The sequence below is a fragment of the Danio aesculapii genome, chromosome 20 (genome assembly GCF_903798145.1).
Source record: "Danio aesculapii chromosome 20, fDanAes4.1, whole genome shotgun sequence".
Lineage (NCBI taxonomy): Eukaryota > Metazoa > Chordata > Actinopteri > Cypriniformes > Danionidae > Danio > Danio aesculapii.
Genome location: NC_079454.1, coordinates 24,719,645 through 24,741,197, shown reverse-complemented (window position 1 = coordinate 24,741,197; position 21,553 = coordinate 24,719,645). Strand labels below are relative to the sequence as shown.

Below are 21,553 nucleotides of genomic sequence, written 5' to 3'. Positions count from 1 at the left end.
TTATATTGCAAAAATTTATAGGAGGAAATAATATATACCATAATCAAATATATTTAGTTAAGTAAATAATTTCATAATAATTTTTATTTGATAACAAAACTACAATAATAAAAAAGATTATCAAAATTTGACTTGCAATTAGCAAATACACTCACCAGCCACTTTATTAGGTACACCTTACTATTACTGGGTTGGACCCCTTTTGCCTTCAGAACTGCCTTAACCCTTCGTTGCATAGATTCAACAAGGTACTAGAAAAATTCCTCAGAGATTTTGGTCTATATTGAAATAAGAGCATCATGCAGTTGCTGCAGAATTGTCGGCTGCACATCCATGATGCGAATCTCCCGTTCAACCACATCCCAAAGGTGCTCTATTGTATTATGATCTGATGACTGTGGAGGCCATTTGAGTTCAGTGAACTCATTGTCATGTTCAAGAACCAGTCTGAGATGATTTGCGCTTTATCCTGCTGGAAGTAGCCATCAAAAGATGGGTACACTGTGGTCATAAAGGGATGGACATGGTCAGCAACAATACTCTGGTACGCTGTGGCATTGACTCATTTGGTACTAATGGGCCCAAAGTGTCTCAAGAAAATATCCCCCACACCATTACACCACCACCAGCCTGAACCGTTGATACAAGGCAAATTCTGACCCCAACATCCGAATGTTGTAACAGAAATTGAGACTCATCAGACCAGGCAACATTTCTCCAATCTTCTATTGTCCAATTTTGGTGAGCCTGTGGTTATTTGAGTTGCTGTTGCCTTCCTATAAGCTCGAACCAGTCTGGTCATTTTCCTCTGATCTCTGGCATCAACAAGGCATTTGTGCCGACAGAACTGCCTCTCACTGGATATTTTCTCTTTTTCAGACCATTCTCTGTAAACCCTAAAAATGGTTGTGCGTGAAAATCCCAGTAGATCAGCAGTTTCTGAAATACTGCCCATCTGGCACCAACAACCATGCCACGTTCAAATTCACTTAAATCACCTTTCTTCCCTATTCTGATGCTCGGTTTGAACTGCAGCAGATCGTCTTGACCATGTCTACATGCCTAAATGCATTGAGTTGCTGCCATGTGAATGGCTGATTAGAAATTTACATTAACGAACAGCTGGACAGGTGTACCTAATAAAGTGACCAGTGAGCGTAGAAATATTGTCAAATATAAATGTTATCCCTTGTGTGAATATAAATGTGATGCCAAATTTGTGTAATGCGTGCAAAAACAGAGAAATAAGTGCACTGTCAAAGTAAAGAGGACAGAATATTAAAATAAAAGAGCGGGTCATGAGAAAGCCGGCAACTGAAGGGAAAGGAAGAAATATGGGACAGACAAAACATCAGCAGAGACAGAGGGAGGAACAGAGGACAGTCTTCAGAGACAGCTCTAAGCCAGTGGAAACACATCTGAGAGAAGAAAACTCAATATTATGAGAAAGAGAGAGAAAACGGAGGAGAGTTCCAGCTCTTCACTCGAGCCCATTCATCATTATCAGAAGTGATGAAACATCAACTCTAAATGTTTTTTCTTTCCTTCAGAGTGCAGGAGAAGAAAGCTTTCTAGACTACACACACACACACACATTTTTAGCCTCTGTGTTTATAATGGTCATTACGGTCGTGTATAGTGTTAAAGTGAGTCACCTTGCAATCCATGCGGCACAGTTTACCCTCCTGCACAATCAGGTCACCAGGAGCCTGAAGGAAATGAGGGCGGAAGTGACGTTCCTGAATATTCTCATTCTCATCACCACTGTCTCTGGACCTTGAGCGTGGTCTAGGAGGGGGGAAGATTATAATTAAGGTCATTATAACTTTAGGATTTTAATAGCATTCTTTATTTTCATTCATTTTATCTTTAATTACTTTAATTTTTTTAATTTTCCTTTCTTTTTGTTTTTGAATAATCACTATATCTTATATTACATTACATTAGTGTAACTTTTACTTTGTATAATGGTGTTGATGTTGTAAAAACAGTCAACAACCCATGACTTATTTTATATTAAAATGATTAGCAACATTATTATAGGATCCTTTAACCCATTTAAGCCCACTGGCAACTATATTAGCCGAAGTTAATAGTTGCCATTTTCCACATGTTATCCATGTTTAATTTCTCAATGGCATGCAAGCAAACAACCAAATAAAAGATTTCAAGAAAGAAAAAAAGGAATTGATTTACTTCCTGTCACATGAGGCCTTCAGCATCCTAACCATTATTCCAGGATGTAAAATGGAGGCAAACCCTCCCAAACAAAGGCTAAAATGACTTAAAATTATTTTTTGTTCACAAATGTATTTCAACAATCATGAAGGTCTCTAGATGCATCCAAATAAAACAAATCTTTCAAGAGAATTATTTTTTGTATGCTTTGTCAAATGTTTAAGCTGGAACTATAGTTGCCGGTGGGAAAATACCATGGGGAATTAGGAAATAATGTGCTATAAGTTAATAAATCAAGGTTATTGGTCTTGTTTAGGGAATAATAAAGTCCTGCAGTCAAAAAGCAGAATCACTGAAGAAAAACACAAAACTACAACCAAATTCAGTCACAACCTTAAGCCCTGCTGTCCACACACATGGGTATTGTCTAAATTGCAGCTTTTTTCTACACAAAAACACAATATCAGGTCACTGAAAACCAATTTTTTTTAAACCTCTTGTCAGGGTGAAGAGTTTCAAAAGCACAAGGGTCTGTGTTTTTATAGAAAATGAGGGGAAAAAACTGTTTTTGTTTTCAAAAATACCTGTGTACGTGTGGACATGGCCTAAAAACTCATTAAATCTCTCAAAATCTCAGCTCATCAAGATCATTAAACAACTCCACAAACAGAATCAGCAGCTTTACTTAATTACTAAGCTATTCTATTCTGTTAGATGTCTACAAAAGTGTGTAGTGAGATTTACTGAAAATATTTGTTTTATTAGATGACACCATTGTGGTATGCGTTTACTTTTGTGTATTTACACCATTATTTACTTTACTTTTTGACTCTTGATTTTTTTTTTCTTTGACTGCTGTAACTCTTTAGTGTGCGACCAAATACTCTCTACCCTTGGAATTTTACTGTAATTAAGAGAATAAGACATTAAAAATGCTGTGAGGTTCATTTATTATAGTTTTCTAATTTTAATCATAATAAATGTGTTTATGAATAGATCTTTTGAAAGCAGTCATTTTACAATTTTCTTGAAAAAAAAAATCAAAAACCTGGAGAAAACAAATACAAAACATGTTCATATAGAACACTATTAACAAGGTTACATGCATGAAACCAGTTTTAAAAATTTGGGCACAAATGGGTTAATTTTGGATGCATTTTAGTTAGGAAGCAATAAATTATAGTTTCAGTTTAGTTTTTTTAAATGACCATTATTGTTTTAGAATTTTCAACTTTCATGGGGAGAAACAAAGTGGGACAGGCCAAAAATCTATATTTTAAAGTGATGGATAGAAACAACTTACAAGTCTCTATGAATAAAACGTCTATCTGATATGAAGAAAATAGAAAGATAACAGTACTTCTAATGCATTTCAAAAATAAATGAAATGCAATGAGAATAAAGTAATATGATGCCAAAGTGTACCACATTTGTAGAAAACAGACTAAACAAACACGTTAATGCTTTTCTTGGAGAACATTTCTGATTACATCATGTACAGGGAACCATATCTAGGTTTAATGAATGAAGGTTGGCACACAGCACTGCCTCTGTCCATCAAATATACAAAGAGCTCAAAAGCTTGAATAGGCAGGTATATTATCCAGAGGAAACCCCACCCTTTGAAAAAGATTTACGTTCCATTCAGCACTAAAGATCTCTTAAATAGTCCTTGGAAGAAAACATACAGGTGTCCTTTACATGGGATACACCCTCTATTAGTGCCAGTCCCAGAAAGTAAACCTAATCCTGGACCTGCTGTAATGTTAAGCAGTGTATACCTGCGAATATGTCCAGGTGTGGAGCGCTGACTTCTCCCTCTCTGGTTAACAGCCTGGACCATCATCCTTCCAGTACAACTCACTCGACTCTGAGAGACAAAATAGAAACCAATAGTATCTTAATTTCTTCAAATGAAAGGCAAATGGCAGATAAGATGCATAGCTTTGTGTTTGTGGATGACTGTATAGATGACTGGGCTGGATTGTGGTCAGGCTAAGCTTGAATGTTTGTGTCCCTTGCAAAAGGCTCTACAAATTTTCTTGCATCTGGCCAGTCACTTCCCCCTGACTACCACTGTTTATTCGTCTCCAGCAAAACACTGGTCAAGCTCCCAAGCCACTTAGAGTACGTGTATGTGTGTGTGTGAGAGAGAGAGAGAGAGAGAGAGAGAGAGAGAGAGAGAGAGAGAGAGAGAGAGAGAGAGAGAGAGAGAGAATGTGTATGAAAGAGAAATATAGCTATTAAATGAACTTGGATAAACTAGAAATCATACATTTTTCTAAAGGAAATCTAAACATTTCTTAGGAAATATTTACACATGAAGTTATTTTTTACTCCAAGCAAAAAATTGACTCCTGCAATTTGGGTAGATGACTTGGCTCAGATGACTTAAAAAACATTGACAGTCAATTATTACTTTGTAGAAGTTCCTAATAAGTTACAAAATCGAAACAAATCTAAGCCAAAAACAGAAGAAAAATCTAAATCAAACTGAAACAAAACAAATTAAGCCAAAACAAAATCAACGAGACCAAAACCCAAAACATAAACTAATCTCAAAACAACAACCACTACCAATAAAGACATAAACAAAACAAAAACAACCCAAACAGAACCAATAAACAAAAAAGGCACAAATCAAAACCATCCCAAAAATCTAACTCAAAAATCAAACAAAAAAAACGAAAAAAAAAAAAAACACCAAACCAAGCACTAAATGAAATAGAAAAAAACTCCAAAAAGTAAAAAAAAAAAAAATAAATAAAAAAAAAACACTAAACGAAACAGAAAAAATCTAAAACAAAATGACAGAGCACCAAACGAAACAGAAAAAACTCCAACAAAATAAAAAAACACTATATGAAACAGAAAAAAACTCCAACAAGATAAAAAAACAAAGCACCAAATAGAAAAACAGAACAAAAATCTCCAACACCAAAAGCACCAAACAAACCAGAAAACACAACAAAACAACAAAGCACCAAACGAAACAGAAAAAAACGAACAAAACAAAAGCACCAAACGAAACAGAAAAAACTCCAACAAAATAAAAACAAACCAAACAGAAAAAAACTCCAATAAAATAACACCAAACAAAAGAGAAACTCCAACAAAATAAAAAAACACTATACGAAACAGAAAAAAAACTCCAACAAGATAAAAAAAAAAACAAAGCACCAAATAGAAAAACAGAACAAAAATCTCCAACACCAAAAGCACCAAACAAACCTGAAAAAACTAACAAAATAACAAAGCACCAAACGAAACAGAAAAAACTAACAAAATAATCAAAGCACTAAACGAAACAGAAAAAACTAACAAAATAATCAAAGCACCAAACGAAACAGAAAAAACTAACAAAATAATCAAAGCACTAAAGGAAATAGAAAAAAACTCCAACAAAATAATAACAAACCAAACGAAACAGAAAAAAACTCCAACAAAATAATAACAAACCAAACGAAACAGAAAAAAACTCCAACAAAATAATAACAAACCAAACGAAACAGAAAAAAACTCCAATAAAATAAAAACCAAACAAGAGAAACTCCAACAAAATAAAAACAAAAGCACCAAACGAACCAGAACTAACAAAATAACCAAAGCACTAAACGAAACAGAGAAAAACTCCAATAAAATAAAAAAAACACCAAACCAAAGAGAAACGCCAACAAAATAAAAATACCCAAACCAAACAGAAAAAAACTTCAACAAAATAAAAAGAAAAAGAAAAACATCCAAAATGAAACAAAAAAAAATTTAAAACAACAAACCCAACCAAAACAGAATTAAACAAACAAAATAAACTAAAATAAATACAAACCAAATAAAAAACAACCCAAACTAAACTTTAACAACATAGACAAACAAAAAAAAACAACTTCCAAACAAGTCCAAAAAGCAACCCAAACAAAACTAGTTTACACACACATAAAACAAAGCTAAAAATACAAAACTCCTAACAAAACCAAATAAAAACAAAACATAATAAACCTGAACAACCCCCCAACAATGAAAAAAAAAAAAAAAACAACACTCACTCCAAAAACGAACAAATCAAAGAGAACATAAAAAAGCACCCTAAGCAAATAACTTTTTGACAATACTATATTTGTTTGTTCTACTGAGAGTGTGAATCTCACCGCTGGGTTGCCTGCCATGATGGTGTAGTTCCCATCATCATCTAGTGAAGCGGCTGCTGTGTGAAGTGAGCATGTGCCGTCTGGATCACGGCTGATACGATAATGTTCGCTGCGCTTTGAGATCTGCTTTCCATCCTTAAACCAATACACCTGCAAACACAAATACAGACAAGGTTATGCAACGCTTGGACCACAGTCCCTTTTCTTTCCCTCTTTTTCATGGCTCTTGTTATTGCAAGTCTGCTGTCATCACACAGTCATTACAGTGGCCTCATGGTGGTCAGAGAGAAACACAATGAAAGGGAGACGGCCATATATGGAAGGAATCACAGAGGTGAAGCAGAGCAGAGCTTCTGAAGAAACCATCCTTGTTAGAGATGATAAACTCCACCACCAATCCCATCATTCCAGTGTCTTCTCCTGTAAATACTCAGCGCAACATGTACTGTATGATCTTTTGTACACTGTCTTTAACTGTAGCATAATAAACATCCAGAATAATATACACTAATAAGAATACTTTTTTTGCATGAAAGTGCCCAGAAAAGTTTGCCAGCACAGTGGATAAAAGTTTAACAGATGTAGACTGTGTTCAGTTGTGGTTAAATGGATCAGATCACTTTTTGATTGTTTTAAAGTAAATAAAATAAAAATAAAAAACCCATCTCAACAGGTTTCATGAATGCAAGATACAAAAGCTTTAATTCTGAAGAACATGCACACTGATTTACACACTCTTTCATTTAGTAATCGTTCAAATAAACTTGCAGATAATTATGTTAGATATTTATTCACAAATCACATGTGTGCATAACAGTGGGGCTGTGACCCAGCCATAATCCCTTAATGTTTCCCTTCACAATGCATCATCAGTAGCTATAGATATTAATTTTGTTTGTTTTGCCTAATATATATATATATATATATATATATATATATATATATATATATATATATATATATATATATATATATATATATATATATATATATATATATATATATATATATATATATATATATATATTTAGCCCCCTTTGAATTTTATATTTCCCAGATTATGTTTAACAGAGCAAGGAAATTTTCACAGTATGTCTGATAATGTTTTTTTCTTCTGGAGAAAGTCTTATTTGTTTCATTTCGGCTAGAATAAAAGAAGTTTTTAATTTAAGAACCATTTTAAAGGTCAAAATTATTAACCCCTTTTAAGATTTTTTTTTTCAACTGTCTACAGAACAAACCATCGTTATATAATAACTTGCCTAATTACCCTATCCTGCCTAGTTACCCTAATTAACCTAGTTAAGACCTAGAAATGTGTTGTACAAAATCATCTCTCCGTTAAGCAGAAATTGAGGAAAAAAAATAAACAGGGGGGCTAATAATTCTGACTTCAACTGTATGTATATACATACATACACACACACACATGTATATACATACATACATACACACACACACATGTATATACATACATACATATACACACACACATGTATATACATACATACATACACACACACACACACATGTATATACATACATACATACACACACACACACACATGTATATACATACATACATACATATAAATATGTATATACATACAGTTGAAGTCAGAATTATTAGCCCCCCTGTTTATATATAAATATAAAATATATAAATGCACATTTTTATGACTTTCATATTGCCAGTAGTCAATGTCTTGGCATGATGAAGAACCAGCATCTCAGCAAAACAAAAACTTCTTTAAGACTAGAAAAATCTACTTTTGACCTTTGTTAAAACATACAACTACAATACCCTGACCTTTCCTAAATGTGTGTATTTCATCCTTACAATGTTATTTAAAAAAAAATTGCTTTCTACACCTAAACATCTGATACACACCTTCGCTGGCTGTCTACACTGTAAAAAGCAATAGCTGTTCCCACTAATAAAATTAAGTGCAGTTAGCTTATCATGAATAAGTTTGTTCACCTTACAATATTTAAAGAAGCAATCCCAACTTTTTAGCACATTAAGTTGTTAAACTAAATAGATTAAAGTAATCTTGACTTAAAGTAATATGTATTTAAAACTTTTGAGTGGTCATGTGTCAAAAGCATGTTAATGATAGAGAATGGTGATAAGGGAACTGAGGAAACATGTGGAAGATTTAAAATTTAAGCATAATCAGACATAAGCATATTAAATCTGAGAGCTTTTTCAATTACTTGATGTTTAAAATGTATAAATATATTAACATTATTAAATTCAATAATATTTGTATAATTATATAATATAATGATATTATAAAATATTTATTAATAATAATAATAATAATAATAATAATAATAATAATAATAATAATAATAATAATAATAATAATAATAATATTATATACATTTATTTATTTATTATTATTATTAATATTACTACTACTACTACTACTACATTAAACCTTGGTTGAAAATTACTTGTTATAAAGTGTTATACTGTTTTTTTTTTTGCAATACGCGGATGCTAAATGTTTACAATGTCAGTTGCATTGTTTTTCATGCTGAGAAAGTAATAACTGTATGTTTAAATATGTGTACAGACTGTTTAAGTTGATTGATGTGATGCCTGATTGATTGACATTGATTGATTTAGAAGTGTAGGTATTGGTTTTTGTCTTAACTTAAATGTTTTAGTTCAGCTTACTTGATAATTTTAAGGCAATCGGTTTATTAATCTTTTTCTAGTAATGTGAACACTAATAAGATAACACAGCTACTTATTTTGAGTCAACGGTCCTAAAGTTTACTTTATTAAGTTATGCTAACTTAAAATTATTACACTACTTGGAAAAATTAAGAAACCGATTGCCTTAAAATTTCTAAATAAAATCAACTTATTTTACAGTGTAGTAACTTGTAAACAAATATATAACTAAATTATATTACTATATTAAAAATATATATTACAAAAAGAAAGGCTTCATTCTAAAATTTAATATTTACATTTATTTAAATGTCATATTTACATTCAAAGTCTAGTAGAAGTCTATTCATTCTAGTAGTAAACAATTCAGGTAGTCCCCGTGTTAATGTTCTAAAGAAAAAAGTGACAACACCTTGCATGGCCTGAGATTGTTTAATTTTCCAAATATCATTTCAGGGTGAAGCATCCTTTTTTATAAACTCTGCTTATAAGGAACATGAAAGCAAAATATTCTAGGAGAGTTAACCTGCCTGGTTCTCTCACCTTAGGCTTTGGGTCTCCCATGACCTTGCAGCTGAAGGTCACAGGCATGCCCTCGAACACCTTGTAATGCTTGAGCTTCTGATCGAAAGACGGCGCCACCTCTCCAGGCGCATCTTCATCATGCTGAACATCATCATCAGACTCCTCAACAGGCGAACGCTCCAGACGAAACTCAATCTCGCTGATCAACCGCTGCTCGAAGCTGGACACTTTATACTCCTGTCACACAAACAAACACAAAGACTTCATTTTATGACCTTCTGCTCCAGTTAGTAGCTCATTCAATCGTTCGTTCTATTCATTCAAACACACATCCTCTAATCACTGCGTCCTGTAATCTATTCGGTCTCGCATCCAACTCTTATTTCACTCGTCTTGCCCTTTCATCTGGTCTCTTTACTCTTCTGTTTCTTTTTATTTCACTCTGCAGGCAGAAGGAACATCTGGAGAAAAGTGTGTGCTGATGACACATCACAACAATAATTGTAGGTTTAACACACAGCTGCAGCAAGACAACACACACACACACACACACACACACACACACACACAACTACATATGCAGACAATGGACCAATCCTCTCCATAATGTTTTCTTGAACGTCCAGCCACATCCTCCCAAAAGTACATGAATATGCACATTTCCTACGCAAACACACAGACAACCGCTATTTGCCCAAGGACGTGTGTTGAGTGGTAAGCACACTTTAAATTTACGGCACAACATTAACAGCATATCCACTTCCCACAGTTCAGAGGAAGAGAAGCATCTGCATTTTAGTGTCTCCACTCGAGGGTAGGAAATGTGCGAAGCAGACACATGTGGTCTCTGGTGCTTGATCAGTTAGCAGTAACAAAACAAATGGTGATGTTAGCAGTTTTTTTAAAAGAGCTTAAGCAATTCATGGATTAGTTTAAATGATTAACATGTGGGGTTGTTTAGCCAGTCCAGCAGACAAATGCTTTTGCATAGTGATAGATAAACTGCATGAATGACCTCTGGCCAATGGAAATTAATGCATGTTTTTACATCGTGAAACTCCTTACATAAAATTACGTATATACAAAACAAATAATGAATGAACATCATTTCTTCTGAATACCCAGTATGTAATGGGTTCAGTAGGAAATTGATGCATTTAATCAGTGTTGGGGAAAGATATTTTAGAAAGTAATGAATTACAACATCGAGTTACTCCCCCAAAAAAAGTAACTAGTTGCATTGCTTAGTTACTTTTCATGATAAGTAATGCACTAAATTACTTTTGCATCTTATTTGCGGAGTCTTGCTCTAATTCAGAAGTTTTTTGAGGAGCTCTACAATAAACAATGCACTGTATAACCAACACCTTCATTTACCTTAAAAAATTGGGGGGATATTGTTATCTCTGAGGACTTACTGACCCTAGAGCTATACATGCTGTATTTACAGAATAATGAAAGTTTAAAGTAACGTGTTGGCTACTTTTGTACTTTTTGTCTCATTAGTTAGGTCAAATCATCGCCTATTGAGACAATGCCTTTTTCCTTTAATTCAATGTGTTCAAAATAATGAATGCATCCTCTCATTGACTGCGAGATTCAATGTGACTACGTTAATTTTAAGTCAGCAGTTTATTTTTTAAAAGTTAATCGATTTAAAAAAAAGTTTGAACTTGCATTACATTTTATATGCAATACATTACTTTACTCGTTACTTAGAAAAGTAAAATTACGCAACTGACATTACTTGTAATGCCTTATCCTAACACTGCTTTAATCAGCAGGAATGTAATGAACAAAAATACTGACACTGTCTTGAAAATGACGATTATTGCTAACTTCCAATTTTAATTTTTTTTTGTTTTTTTGTGAACTCATTCCAAAAATATTAAGTAATCCGCTTGTTAAGAGTGACGTAACGTGAAGCAGCTTCTGGGTCCAAGCACTATATCAAACTGTATAGGGGGACTCAACAAAAAGGTAACAAGGTAATAATATATTGCACGATCGCAATATATATAATAATGTCTAATATCTGATAGCCAGAAAGTGCAAATTTTTTTATAAATTGTTAAAATATTGATGTCTGTGATGCAGTAAATCCAGAGACTGATGTGTACACCATGATTTTATATAAAATACACTTAATTGAGTGATATGACTAAAAATTGCTCAATCTAATATTTCAAATGAGTAGCGACTTGGACCCGGACTCCATACGTCATGACTTAACAAACAGATAATCAATACTGTGGCATCATGTGATATTGCTTAAATGTCAGCTTTGCCATCACATGAATAAACCACACTTTAAAACAGGTTTAAAATTTTATACATCCATGTTAAACTGTAATCAAATTACAAATCTGTATTTTATTATAATAAGTTAAACCTCTGTTAGCACGACATTTAAAAATAAATCTTTTTCAAATCTTAACCCAAAGTGTACACACAGTGTTTGTTTGAATGGGGTATATACACTTGGACTTTTAATTTCAGACAGTTAGTCTTTCCATTATAAAATAGCCAAGTTTAAGGTCTGATTTCTATAAAAATCAGTGATCTTCACTGCCTGAAAGATATACGATATAAAGTGGGTCTCATAGCGAACAAGAAGCACTGCATTAAATTCCATTTTCCCCCACCATGTCTTTAAAATAAGACCATTAAAAATACTGGGATAAAATAAACTGTGGAGTTTCTACGCTCGTTTGCTGATTCTGAACCGCTAATGGTTACCTGGTCTTTCATCTTATTTTACGCTTGAACAACTAAATGAATGCTATTTAACTGTATATATTGTAATTACATTACAACATCGATGCTGTAAAAGAAGCCTTATAAAATTGCAAATAGTCACATAAACCTTTCACTGGAAGTTTATCATGGGCTGAAAAACACTAGCTGTGCATTTATCTCATTAACAGGTGGATTAACAAAAAAAGACCAACAAATGGCTCATTAAACTATTAAATCAAAAACAAAAATGTGACAAATTGTGTATTTGTTGTTAGCTAAATATTAAATTAGTGCAAAAACACAGGTGTTTGTCTCCTTGAAGTTAAACTTACTGCTATATCAAATTCTGTCTTCATTCTCAAATGGTGAACATAAATTTAAGCCAGTATACCGTTGCACTAACACTTTCACATTTTAAGCTAACAAACTGAGGTCATATAGCTTACTTTCATAACTTAACAGACCTTCTAGAGTTTTGGTACAGTTCAATCACTGCCTATTTGATCAGACTGACTGCAGTGTAAATCTATATCTTCTATGATATCCTTAGAGAACACAATACTCATCACAGTCACATCGCCGTCAAGGTCTTTACCACGGTGCTTATTCAGGGCTCAAATACTCCATAAACAGAGACACACAAGAAACACAGTGGATAAGAGTAAACACGCAATCACATACAGTAGTGACCGGCCAAAACATGGGGGGGGTGACCACACACAGAGGGGTGAGACACAATTAAACAAACAGGGTGGTCTCATGAGGTGAAGCAAAGGGAAACTGAGCGGTGAGACAGAGCGAAATCTGAGGAGGACAGACAGGCTGCTGCGTGAGGTTTGCAATAGACAGAAGGATGAATAACCTTTTGAGGGACAGACTCTGAGTCAGCTGAGCCTTCCTGTAGAGAGATCAGAAAACAGGCAGGGAAGGATTGAGGATGAGGTCACATCCTGTGCAGATTACACACCTACTGCACAAAAGTGTACAGTCGTGTTACAGTCAATGTGTGTTGGTCTGGTTGACGTAGAATGTGAGCTGAACTATATATCCAAATGTTGAGGGTGCTAATGAATAATCCTGTGAGCAACGCAACAGTCTGTGTTGTGTTCTTATAGGCCTTTTTCCACTTGCAAAATTTACATGAGAATGAGGAAACAAGTGTGTCTGAAACTCAAAATATGGACGTCTCTTATTATTTGACTATGCCCAGGTATGCCCTGATTCTCTTTACAGGACACCTTTAAACAAATGTTCATTTACTAGCATCATAGCATCAATGCCTGGCATGATAACGTCTGACCATTATTTTACGAGACCATGGAACATGTGGAGGCTACTAAAGACTAAATAAAGCAGATACCGAATTACGCTACATATGATTGGGGGGTGGGGGGTGGCATGGTCACAGAATCGGTCTCCAAATCATCATAGCTTCTGACTTAAGATAATATGACATAACTTATAGCTATTTGTGGACACTATTTAACTAGAAGAATGCTCACAATTCCGACTAACTTAAGTACAAGTCTAACCGAGTGGGCACTAGGCTAATGGCTGTTAGCAAATTATTTACTGACTGATTAAGGGATAACATTACTGTACTTGCGACAACGTGGCAATCCGAAACATTGAATTGAAGATAGAGAGAAGTTTGAGTTTGGTTATTGCAGTATTTACATAACATTAAATTGGAAAAATCACCATAACGGCAAATGTTTTCTTTAAGTAGGACCATACTGCTGTGATTTTATTGCTAAAGCCTAGTTCACACTACATGTTTTTTTCGGCAGATTATTCAATTTTTAAAAAATACAAATGTAAAGAACTGGGCACTTCTACCTTTATTTACCATATTGGTCAAATGCATGCATGTCTGCTACTTTTCGCTGTGACTTTAAATATGCATGCATTTTTTGCCTAGCAACTTCCTGCTAACATAAACAGAACTTTCTGATAGCAAAAACATAAGTTTACTTCAGATATATCTTTCAAAACAGCATATTCCGTGCCACGAAATAGCTCCTGTTTGAAAGTGAAAATGAAAGCAAGGCCCAGACCTTTGCGTGTTCTATTATCTTAACATATTTATAGGCCGTATTACCAAAAAAGATCATATTTTTAGGGTAATGGTGTCTCAAAATATGATGACAGACATTCAGAGCTTAATTTTAATATCTCAATAGAAGCTTTGAATGTAAATATGACATGACAATATGATGTTTAATATGAGAACGGTCAAAATGACCAGTTTGGTAATTCTAGTTCCACTGTTAATATAGCCTACTCTCCAGTCAGTGTTAACATGGAATGAACCAAATGCATCGATGCCCATTCTGGCCAATCACAGGCGTTTCTGTTGAGCTCCTGAGGACAACGGCCATTCAGCTCATGCTGATAAACGTTCTCATTGGCTGCAGCTCTTCACTACATCTGACCGCACGTGGGGTCGAGTCGGCTGACTGCTCTGGAATATTCAGCATGCTAGAAATTTCGTCTGCGAGGTGTTGGCGACGATTCAGCGAGCCAAATTAAAATTTCAAGCCATTATTGGCCAATTTATTGGACGCTTGGATAATTTGATGCACTAATTACGTCAGGATGTTTGCAAACAGTAAACCACTGCAAAAAAATTTCACTTTTTTTTTTTTTTTACACTTAAGCACAGAATGATCAAGACCTTTATATCAACGCCTTAATCTTGTTTTCACAAACTTACCTGCACCAATGTCTCAGCAATAGCTCATCTTGCCAAATTTTTACCACTTTAATATTAACTCAATGCATACGCGCAAGCACATGCAGGAGCTCATAGCTAACAGCTAAATTAAAATGCATTAACAAGCACACTGGCAAACCACAAAGCAATAAATGAACAGTCTAGTCTTTTCAAAAAAGTATGCGGACACAGCCAGTCAAGCCGTTTACTGTGTGGATGTTGTGTATAGGTGGGACTGTGAGAGTGTGCTTATACCTGTGTATTGGCTTCCTCCTCCACCTGTTGTGTGTTAAACACTGTGGCAGCATTATCAGCACCCAGCAGCCTGCGAGCCATCTTCTCCTCATAGGTTAACCTCTGAAAGCAAGCAGGATTAATCTGTCAGAGCCTGGGTTAGTGTGTGAGAAAACACACACTCTCACACGCAGAAGCATTATTATTAATCGGTCGCCTGGACTAAAGAATTCAGCAAATGGAAATGAACAGTGTTAGTTTTTTTGGTGCTGGTTAAAATAGATGGTTATTGTTTTTAGGATAACAAATGTGGGGTAATTATGACATTTTTAGTTTTTGGGGTGAACGATCCATTTAAAAGAAATTTTTACTAAAATCTACAAACAAAAATTAAGAAACCATCTGAAAATCTTCAGCCCCTGTGGAATTATTGTATGATTTATAGTTATGTGATTGAGTGAAAGTATTTGTTTTAATCTGTAAACTACTGCTGATATTTTTCCTCCAAATATTAAAATTAAAAACTAGAGTATCTAAATAATTGTTTTGCATAAAATCACAGCTGGCCAAAAATAAATAAATAAAAAAAATTAAAAAATACAAATATTTTAGATTTAAAGCATGTTTTTAGACATGTTTATATGAATTTTGCCTTTATCTGAATTAGACAATAATAAGATTAAAGTGTTTACATGAGTTGCTTTTTGAATGTTCCTGTTATGATCCCGTTTTACATGTTATCGCACATCATTTGATTAACATCATGGCTATTCGCGTTTCCTCAGGAGTTTCATGTAATTTTGGGTGTTTCATTTTTAATTTTTTGACTTTAACTGCAGTTCTGATTCAGTCCGATCCATACCGGTTGCATAGGGTTTCAGTACCAAACCCTAGTAAATACCTTCAAATTACCAATTGAAATATGTGGAAATCTTCTCTGCTTCATTTCTTTGTTCAGTCCATTTAGATCAAACAAGAAGAAAAATAAAGACCAAGAACTGAATTATAGTAAGAACTGAAGTTGGTATTCTAATTGAAAGATAAATTAAATATTTAAAAATCTAAAATAAGAATAATAAAAAAAAAGATTTAAAGCATGTTTTCAGACATGTTTATATAATTTTTTAGACAACACAATCAACGTTTTAACTTTAAATAGAGTTAAGAAACCAATATTTGGTCAAACAATCCGAAAAACACTTTGAAAACTGTAAATGTAGGGATTTTGTTAAATAGAAAAAGAGCATATTTTATTAGAAATTTAAAACAAGCGTCAACAAATATTAACATTTTACAAGCCCATATTTTATAAATCCAGTAAAAACAAAAAGAAAGTGTTTAAAGTTGCTCCTTACATACAAGTAGCCCTTTATGTTTTCTTACATAGTGTATACTTGTATAATCAAACATGTTTGCTTGCGTTATTGGTTTATTTAGTGTTATTAGACTTTATTTTCTGATATGGTAAGGCTAGTGTGGTAGTAATATTATTAATGATGTCTAATTCTTTAGTAATCCAAACAGAAGACCTCTGTGTCTCTCTCACACACACACACACACACACACACACACACACACACACACACCTGCTGTCCATTGCTGAGCCTCTCCTCTTTGAAGCGTAGTTTCCTCTCTAGATCTTGTATAACAGCATCTTTAGAGCCTTGGATGTCTGAGTCAGAGATGATGCGAGGTGTACGGGGTGTTGTTTTACGTGGCAAAGCCCTGTTTAACAAAAAGTGCAGAAAAACATAACTCAAAAATATATATAATAATGATGATGATTTACAGAGTGCATATGTTTCTATATCAAGTACAGAATCTGTGAACTTCAAACACAGAGACACGTTGGGAACTGTGGTGACAGAATTATATTACCAGTCAATAAAACCTTCCCATGTAGCCGCTAGGATTAACGTACATACACAAAACAAATAAAACTGCAGGTTTTATCATACAGTGTTATATGAATGTGCAAACCAATGAGAGGAATGTGGGAAATGTTTTTTGCATATGCAGAGGGAAGTAAGAATAATTTTCCACTATCTGTTTGTGAGTGTTTTAAAATTCCATTGCGCTCCCTTATCTTTCTCCCTCTCTGGCTCTGGAATGTCAGGAACGAGGGGGGGGCTGAGAGAAAGGGGAATGAAGTAGTGGGAGATAATGAAGATAATCAAGATGAAGAGGTAGCAGTAGCTTTGAGGGAAAAACTCACACACCTTAAAACTCGTGTCATCAGAACAACCATCTTTACTGACAATTGTTAAATGATGAGTAACATCAAATCAAGCTCTAGAAACACTAAGAGAATCATTACGGATCAGTTTGTGCCTGTATGGCTTTCGGAAGATAAACCAAACAAACACACACACACACATTTAGATGCCAGATTACAGTAAGTGTGTGGGAATAAGAGAGAGAACTTTATTCTGAGATGTAACGGGGTTAAAATTCATATAAATTGTTTAAATAAAATTGTCATTATTTACTAATCAGATCTTCATAAATATTCATAACATAAATTAACATTCTATAGATTTATTTATTTATTTTTCTTTAAAGAAAGTCTTGGCTGCTTTTCCCCCCATTTAATTCAATTAGATGGTGAGCAGTGACTATAGTATTATATCCAGTCATAATATTTACTAAAATTGATCATTTTAGTTGAAGCTTATTCCTCTGTTGTCATTTCTGAAAGTAATTAAGTTTATAAGTATTAGTGCAAATTTTTATTAGTACTATATATTAATGAAAATTATTTTATTAATTTCAATTAACATCACTGCACTTTCAAGTTCCAAAAAAAAAAAATAAAAAAAGTACCATAAAAAACTGAAATATCGAAATATCAAGTCACTAAAATCTAAAAGTGTAATCTGTCTAAAAGCTTTCATTAATCCAATATGTTGTTGTTTAAAAATCAGCTGTCACGGATCATCTTCCACTACTGTAATGAGGACAAATGCAGCTTGGACATTTTTTTTTTTGTATTTCACTGAATATCCTACAGTTTAAAAAGATTTAAGTGTGAGCAAATGATTTTTTTGTCATTCCGTTAAAAATATTCTTCTCCACTAAACCTGTGTACTTTATACTTCAGTTGATTAGTGGATAAAAAAAGGAAACCTCTCAGAGGCCTGACCCTCAAGGTTCCTCGGCTCCCATTGATCCCTGTGTCTCCATAAACATGCCAAGTAAGAATGCATACAGTACATGTCTTCCATGCAGCTGGAAAGCAGGAGCTGTGCTACAAATGACTTATTAGCCAAAAAGTTCACTCTATGTGTCTTGTATTGGTGTTATTATGAGGCACTAAGATTTCATATAGTATAGAGAATAACAGCACACCTACAAAAAAATTTAGGATCTTTATAAACAGCATGTTCCCAGTCTCTACTTGACACACACAATGTGGCTTGGTCAGGACTCTTTGGTTTTATTTTCCACCATGCACTCCTTTCAAGGAGAAACAACTAGTATCAGTGCACTGATGTGAAGTGCATAGGACAGGGGAGTCCAAATTCTGTCCTGGAGGGCCGATGTCCTGTTGATTTTAGCTCCTTTTTAGAACTATTTTTTCATTTTTTCAAGTTTTTTCAAGTGTTTTAAGGGGACAATTCCTTTACACATTAAAATGTTTGTCAACTAATCCGAATAACTCATTTAAAAGGTAATGTAACAGAAACCAAATCAAATTTGACAAATGCATCCACAAAGTTAAATGCATGTCACAAAAATGCAAACAAATGACAGAATGTCAAGTCAAAACGTGAAACCATGAGGTCCTGACCAGTTTTCAAATGTGTAGTGATAAATAATGAATTCTGAATAATGAATTCTTGTGATGACTGGTGGTACTCACACTGTGCCGTTACCCTTGGGCAGCCCCAATGCATTCATTGGTGGCGGAGGTGGTGTGGTGGGCAGCACAGATGCCAGGAATCCGGCCGGTGAGTGAGGAGTGGATGTGAATGGCGAGGAGGTGTCTGAGCGGGTGGGGCTGGACGTGGCAGGTGGTGGAGGTGGCGGAGGAGGTGGGGGGAATTCTTGTGGTAAACCAGCAGGAGAGGACAGATTGCTGGAGCTGAGGAAGGGTGGAGGGGGAGGCGGGAATGAAGGCGAGCTGGGAGACTCTACGCTGCTTGATTTGGACAGTAGCGGCTGCTGATGGAAGGGCGGAAGGGAGACGCGGCTGAAGGGCTTGTGGGATGTTGTTGGGGACAGTGGACTGGAGGACTGCGAGCTGTATCCGATGGGTCCTCCGCTTGTTGTGGGACTTTGAGCAGCGATGAACTGCTTGGGCCGAGCATAGTTGAAGGTGCTGGTCTGCATGGTGCTGCTCTCCAGCTCCTGGAAAGAGGGAGGAGGTGGGAGTGGTGGAGATGGAGGAGAGACTTCCTGAGGAGCGGGAAGCTGCTGCTGCTCTAGAAGGATCTGATCTTGAAGCTGCTTCAGTTGCACTGCGTTTCTGCAAGGAAATAGAATTCAAATGTTTAGCATCCCTAGCAGAAATTAGCATTGTTGCGATACCATTAATTCATGTTACGATACTATACCAATAGAAGTATCATGATACCAAGCAGTATTGTGATACTGTAATTCATAAAACAAATCCATGAAATAAAAGCATGTAAAAAAAAACAACTATATTTTATATGTTATAATAGGCCTGCTTGAATTGAATTAATGATTCCTTATTATTGAAATGTATTTGCACGTCACTTCACCTAAAATGTACTCATTCTTTTTGTTTATTTTGTAGAAAACTGACCAACAAAAAATACATTAAAATAAAGATACAAATGATACAAAGTAAAATTTGTTACCAAAAGAGCATTTTTCCAACCAAATTAGGCTTTATGACATGGTCAAAAATTCAGTTTCAATGTTTCCAGTATCGATTGTTTTTTTTTTTTCAGTCTTATCAGGTAAGCACATAAAAATGTAACTTTGTGAGTTTTTTTTCTGAGGTTTTTAAGAGATTGGTTGCAGTTGTTGTAGCTACTAAATCATATTGACAGGAGCAGAAATGAACTGATTCAGATTCGAACTGAAGCGTCAGAAAACGTTCAATAGGCTACCATAAAATGCATGAATTCTACACAGTATGCAACCTTAAAGGGCTCCACAGACTATTAAAATAAAAGGATTTATTGTTGCACAAACGTGTGAGCATTTTAGTGACTTTTCCACATGCAACATTATCTATTGTAGATAGAGCATTAATGACGATACTATCGTTTACAAACTACAGCGGCACTGCCAGTATTTTGAAGCCATGGTATCACGATACTACCATAGTACCGGCAAGCTGAGCAACCCCAGCAGAAATAGGAGGTTTTTAAACACAGCTGAGCTTGAGGTAAGCAAAATCTTGGGAATACCAACTGAGTTACAGGAAGTTTTAAGCGATCTGGGTTGAATCAGTAGACCGTGAGGGCCAGATCTGAGAGAAGCTGCTCTAACTGTGCAGTTGCACAACCTGATAAACATTAACTGAACTAACATTATCTTATGGTAATGTTTAAAGAGCACATGTGCTGGGATTAAACCTGGCTTAATATAACTGTGTACACAATTATAAAACTGAAAGTTCCGGTCATTGATTACACAATACAGTGTCTAAAGCGGTTACATAATACAAAAAGCATGTAACCCACATTTTCACAGTCTAATTATTATTTTTGCTTAAAGGGTTGTAAATGGAATTTTTTTTTAATCAAAACAACATGGCATCTAGCTTTTCTAGTAAATGGCCAACTGATTGTCCTACCAGCCACCTATGATGTAAAAAACAGCTCTCAACCTAAAGATAGCTTGATGGCCCATTTGCTGCTTCCCTGAAGCATCAGCATTCTGCAGAGTTTGGCTTCAACACCTGGAAGTACCTGGAAGTCTTGAATGAGTCTGAAAGCATTGATTAGTAGGGCTGCAACTAACGATTATTTTAATAATCGATTAATCTGGTGGCATCAATGCCAAGAGAGGCAGAGTGCGTTCACTCCGCTCCGAGCTCAACTAAAGTTTTTTTTAATAATCAAACATCTCCATGTCGCGTGACACGTCGAATCGATTATGAAATTCGTTGTTGCAGCCTTATCAATTGACTAGTTGGATTTAATTTGGTTTTGCTAAAATCTACAGGACAGAAGGTGACCAAGAACAGCATCTAAATTACCAACATTGACCAGCAAGAAAATAAATATCATGTACAAAACAGGCCATTAATGTTTATGTTTATATTGAAATCAAACTTAATCCTTTCCAAAATTACACTTTCCAAATTAAAATTACAATTTAAAATTTACTTGTAGTTACAATTTCTTGTAG

At 34.7% G+C, this 21,553-nt stretch overlaps 1 protein-coding gene across 7 annotated transcripts in view; it reads right to left on the bottom strand.

Annotated features, from left to right (window-relative positions):
- Window positions 1-21,553, bottom strand: part of palld (palladin, cytoskeletal associated protein) — a 163,100-nt gene that overhangs the window by 10,620 nt on the left and 130,927 nt on the right. For 4 of the 7 annotated variants that reach the window (XM_056480584.1, XM_056480587.1, XM_056480585.1 and 1 more), the window contains 8 exons: window positions 19,086-19,691; window positions 16,810-16,948; window positions 15,245-15,346; window positions 13,136-13,171; window positions 9,553-9,771; window positions 6,324-6,473; window positions 3,960-4,048; window positions 1,656-1,788 (listed from right to left, as the gene is read on the bottom strand). In XM_056480584.1, the coding sequence (XP_056336559.1) occupies window positions 1,656-1,788; window positions 3,960-4,048; window positions 6,324-6,473; window positions 9,553-9,771; window positions 13,136-13,171; window positions 15,245-15,346; window positions 16,810-16,948; window positions 19,086-19,691 (1,474 nt within the window). The remainder of the gene's footprint in view (window positions 1-1,655; window positions 1,789-3,959; window positions 4,049-6,323; window positions 6,474-9,552; window positions 9,772-13,135; window positions 13,172-15,244; window positions 15,347-16,809; window positions 16,949-19,085; window positions 19,692-21,553) is intronic. The other 3 variants (XM_056480586.1, XM_056480588.1, XM_056480589.1) reach the window with 3 other exon arrangements.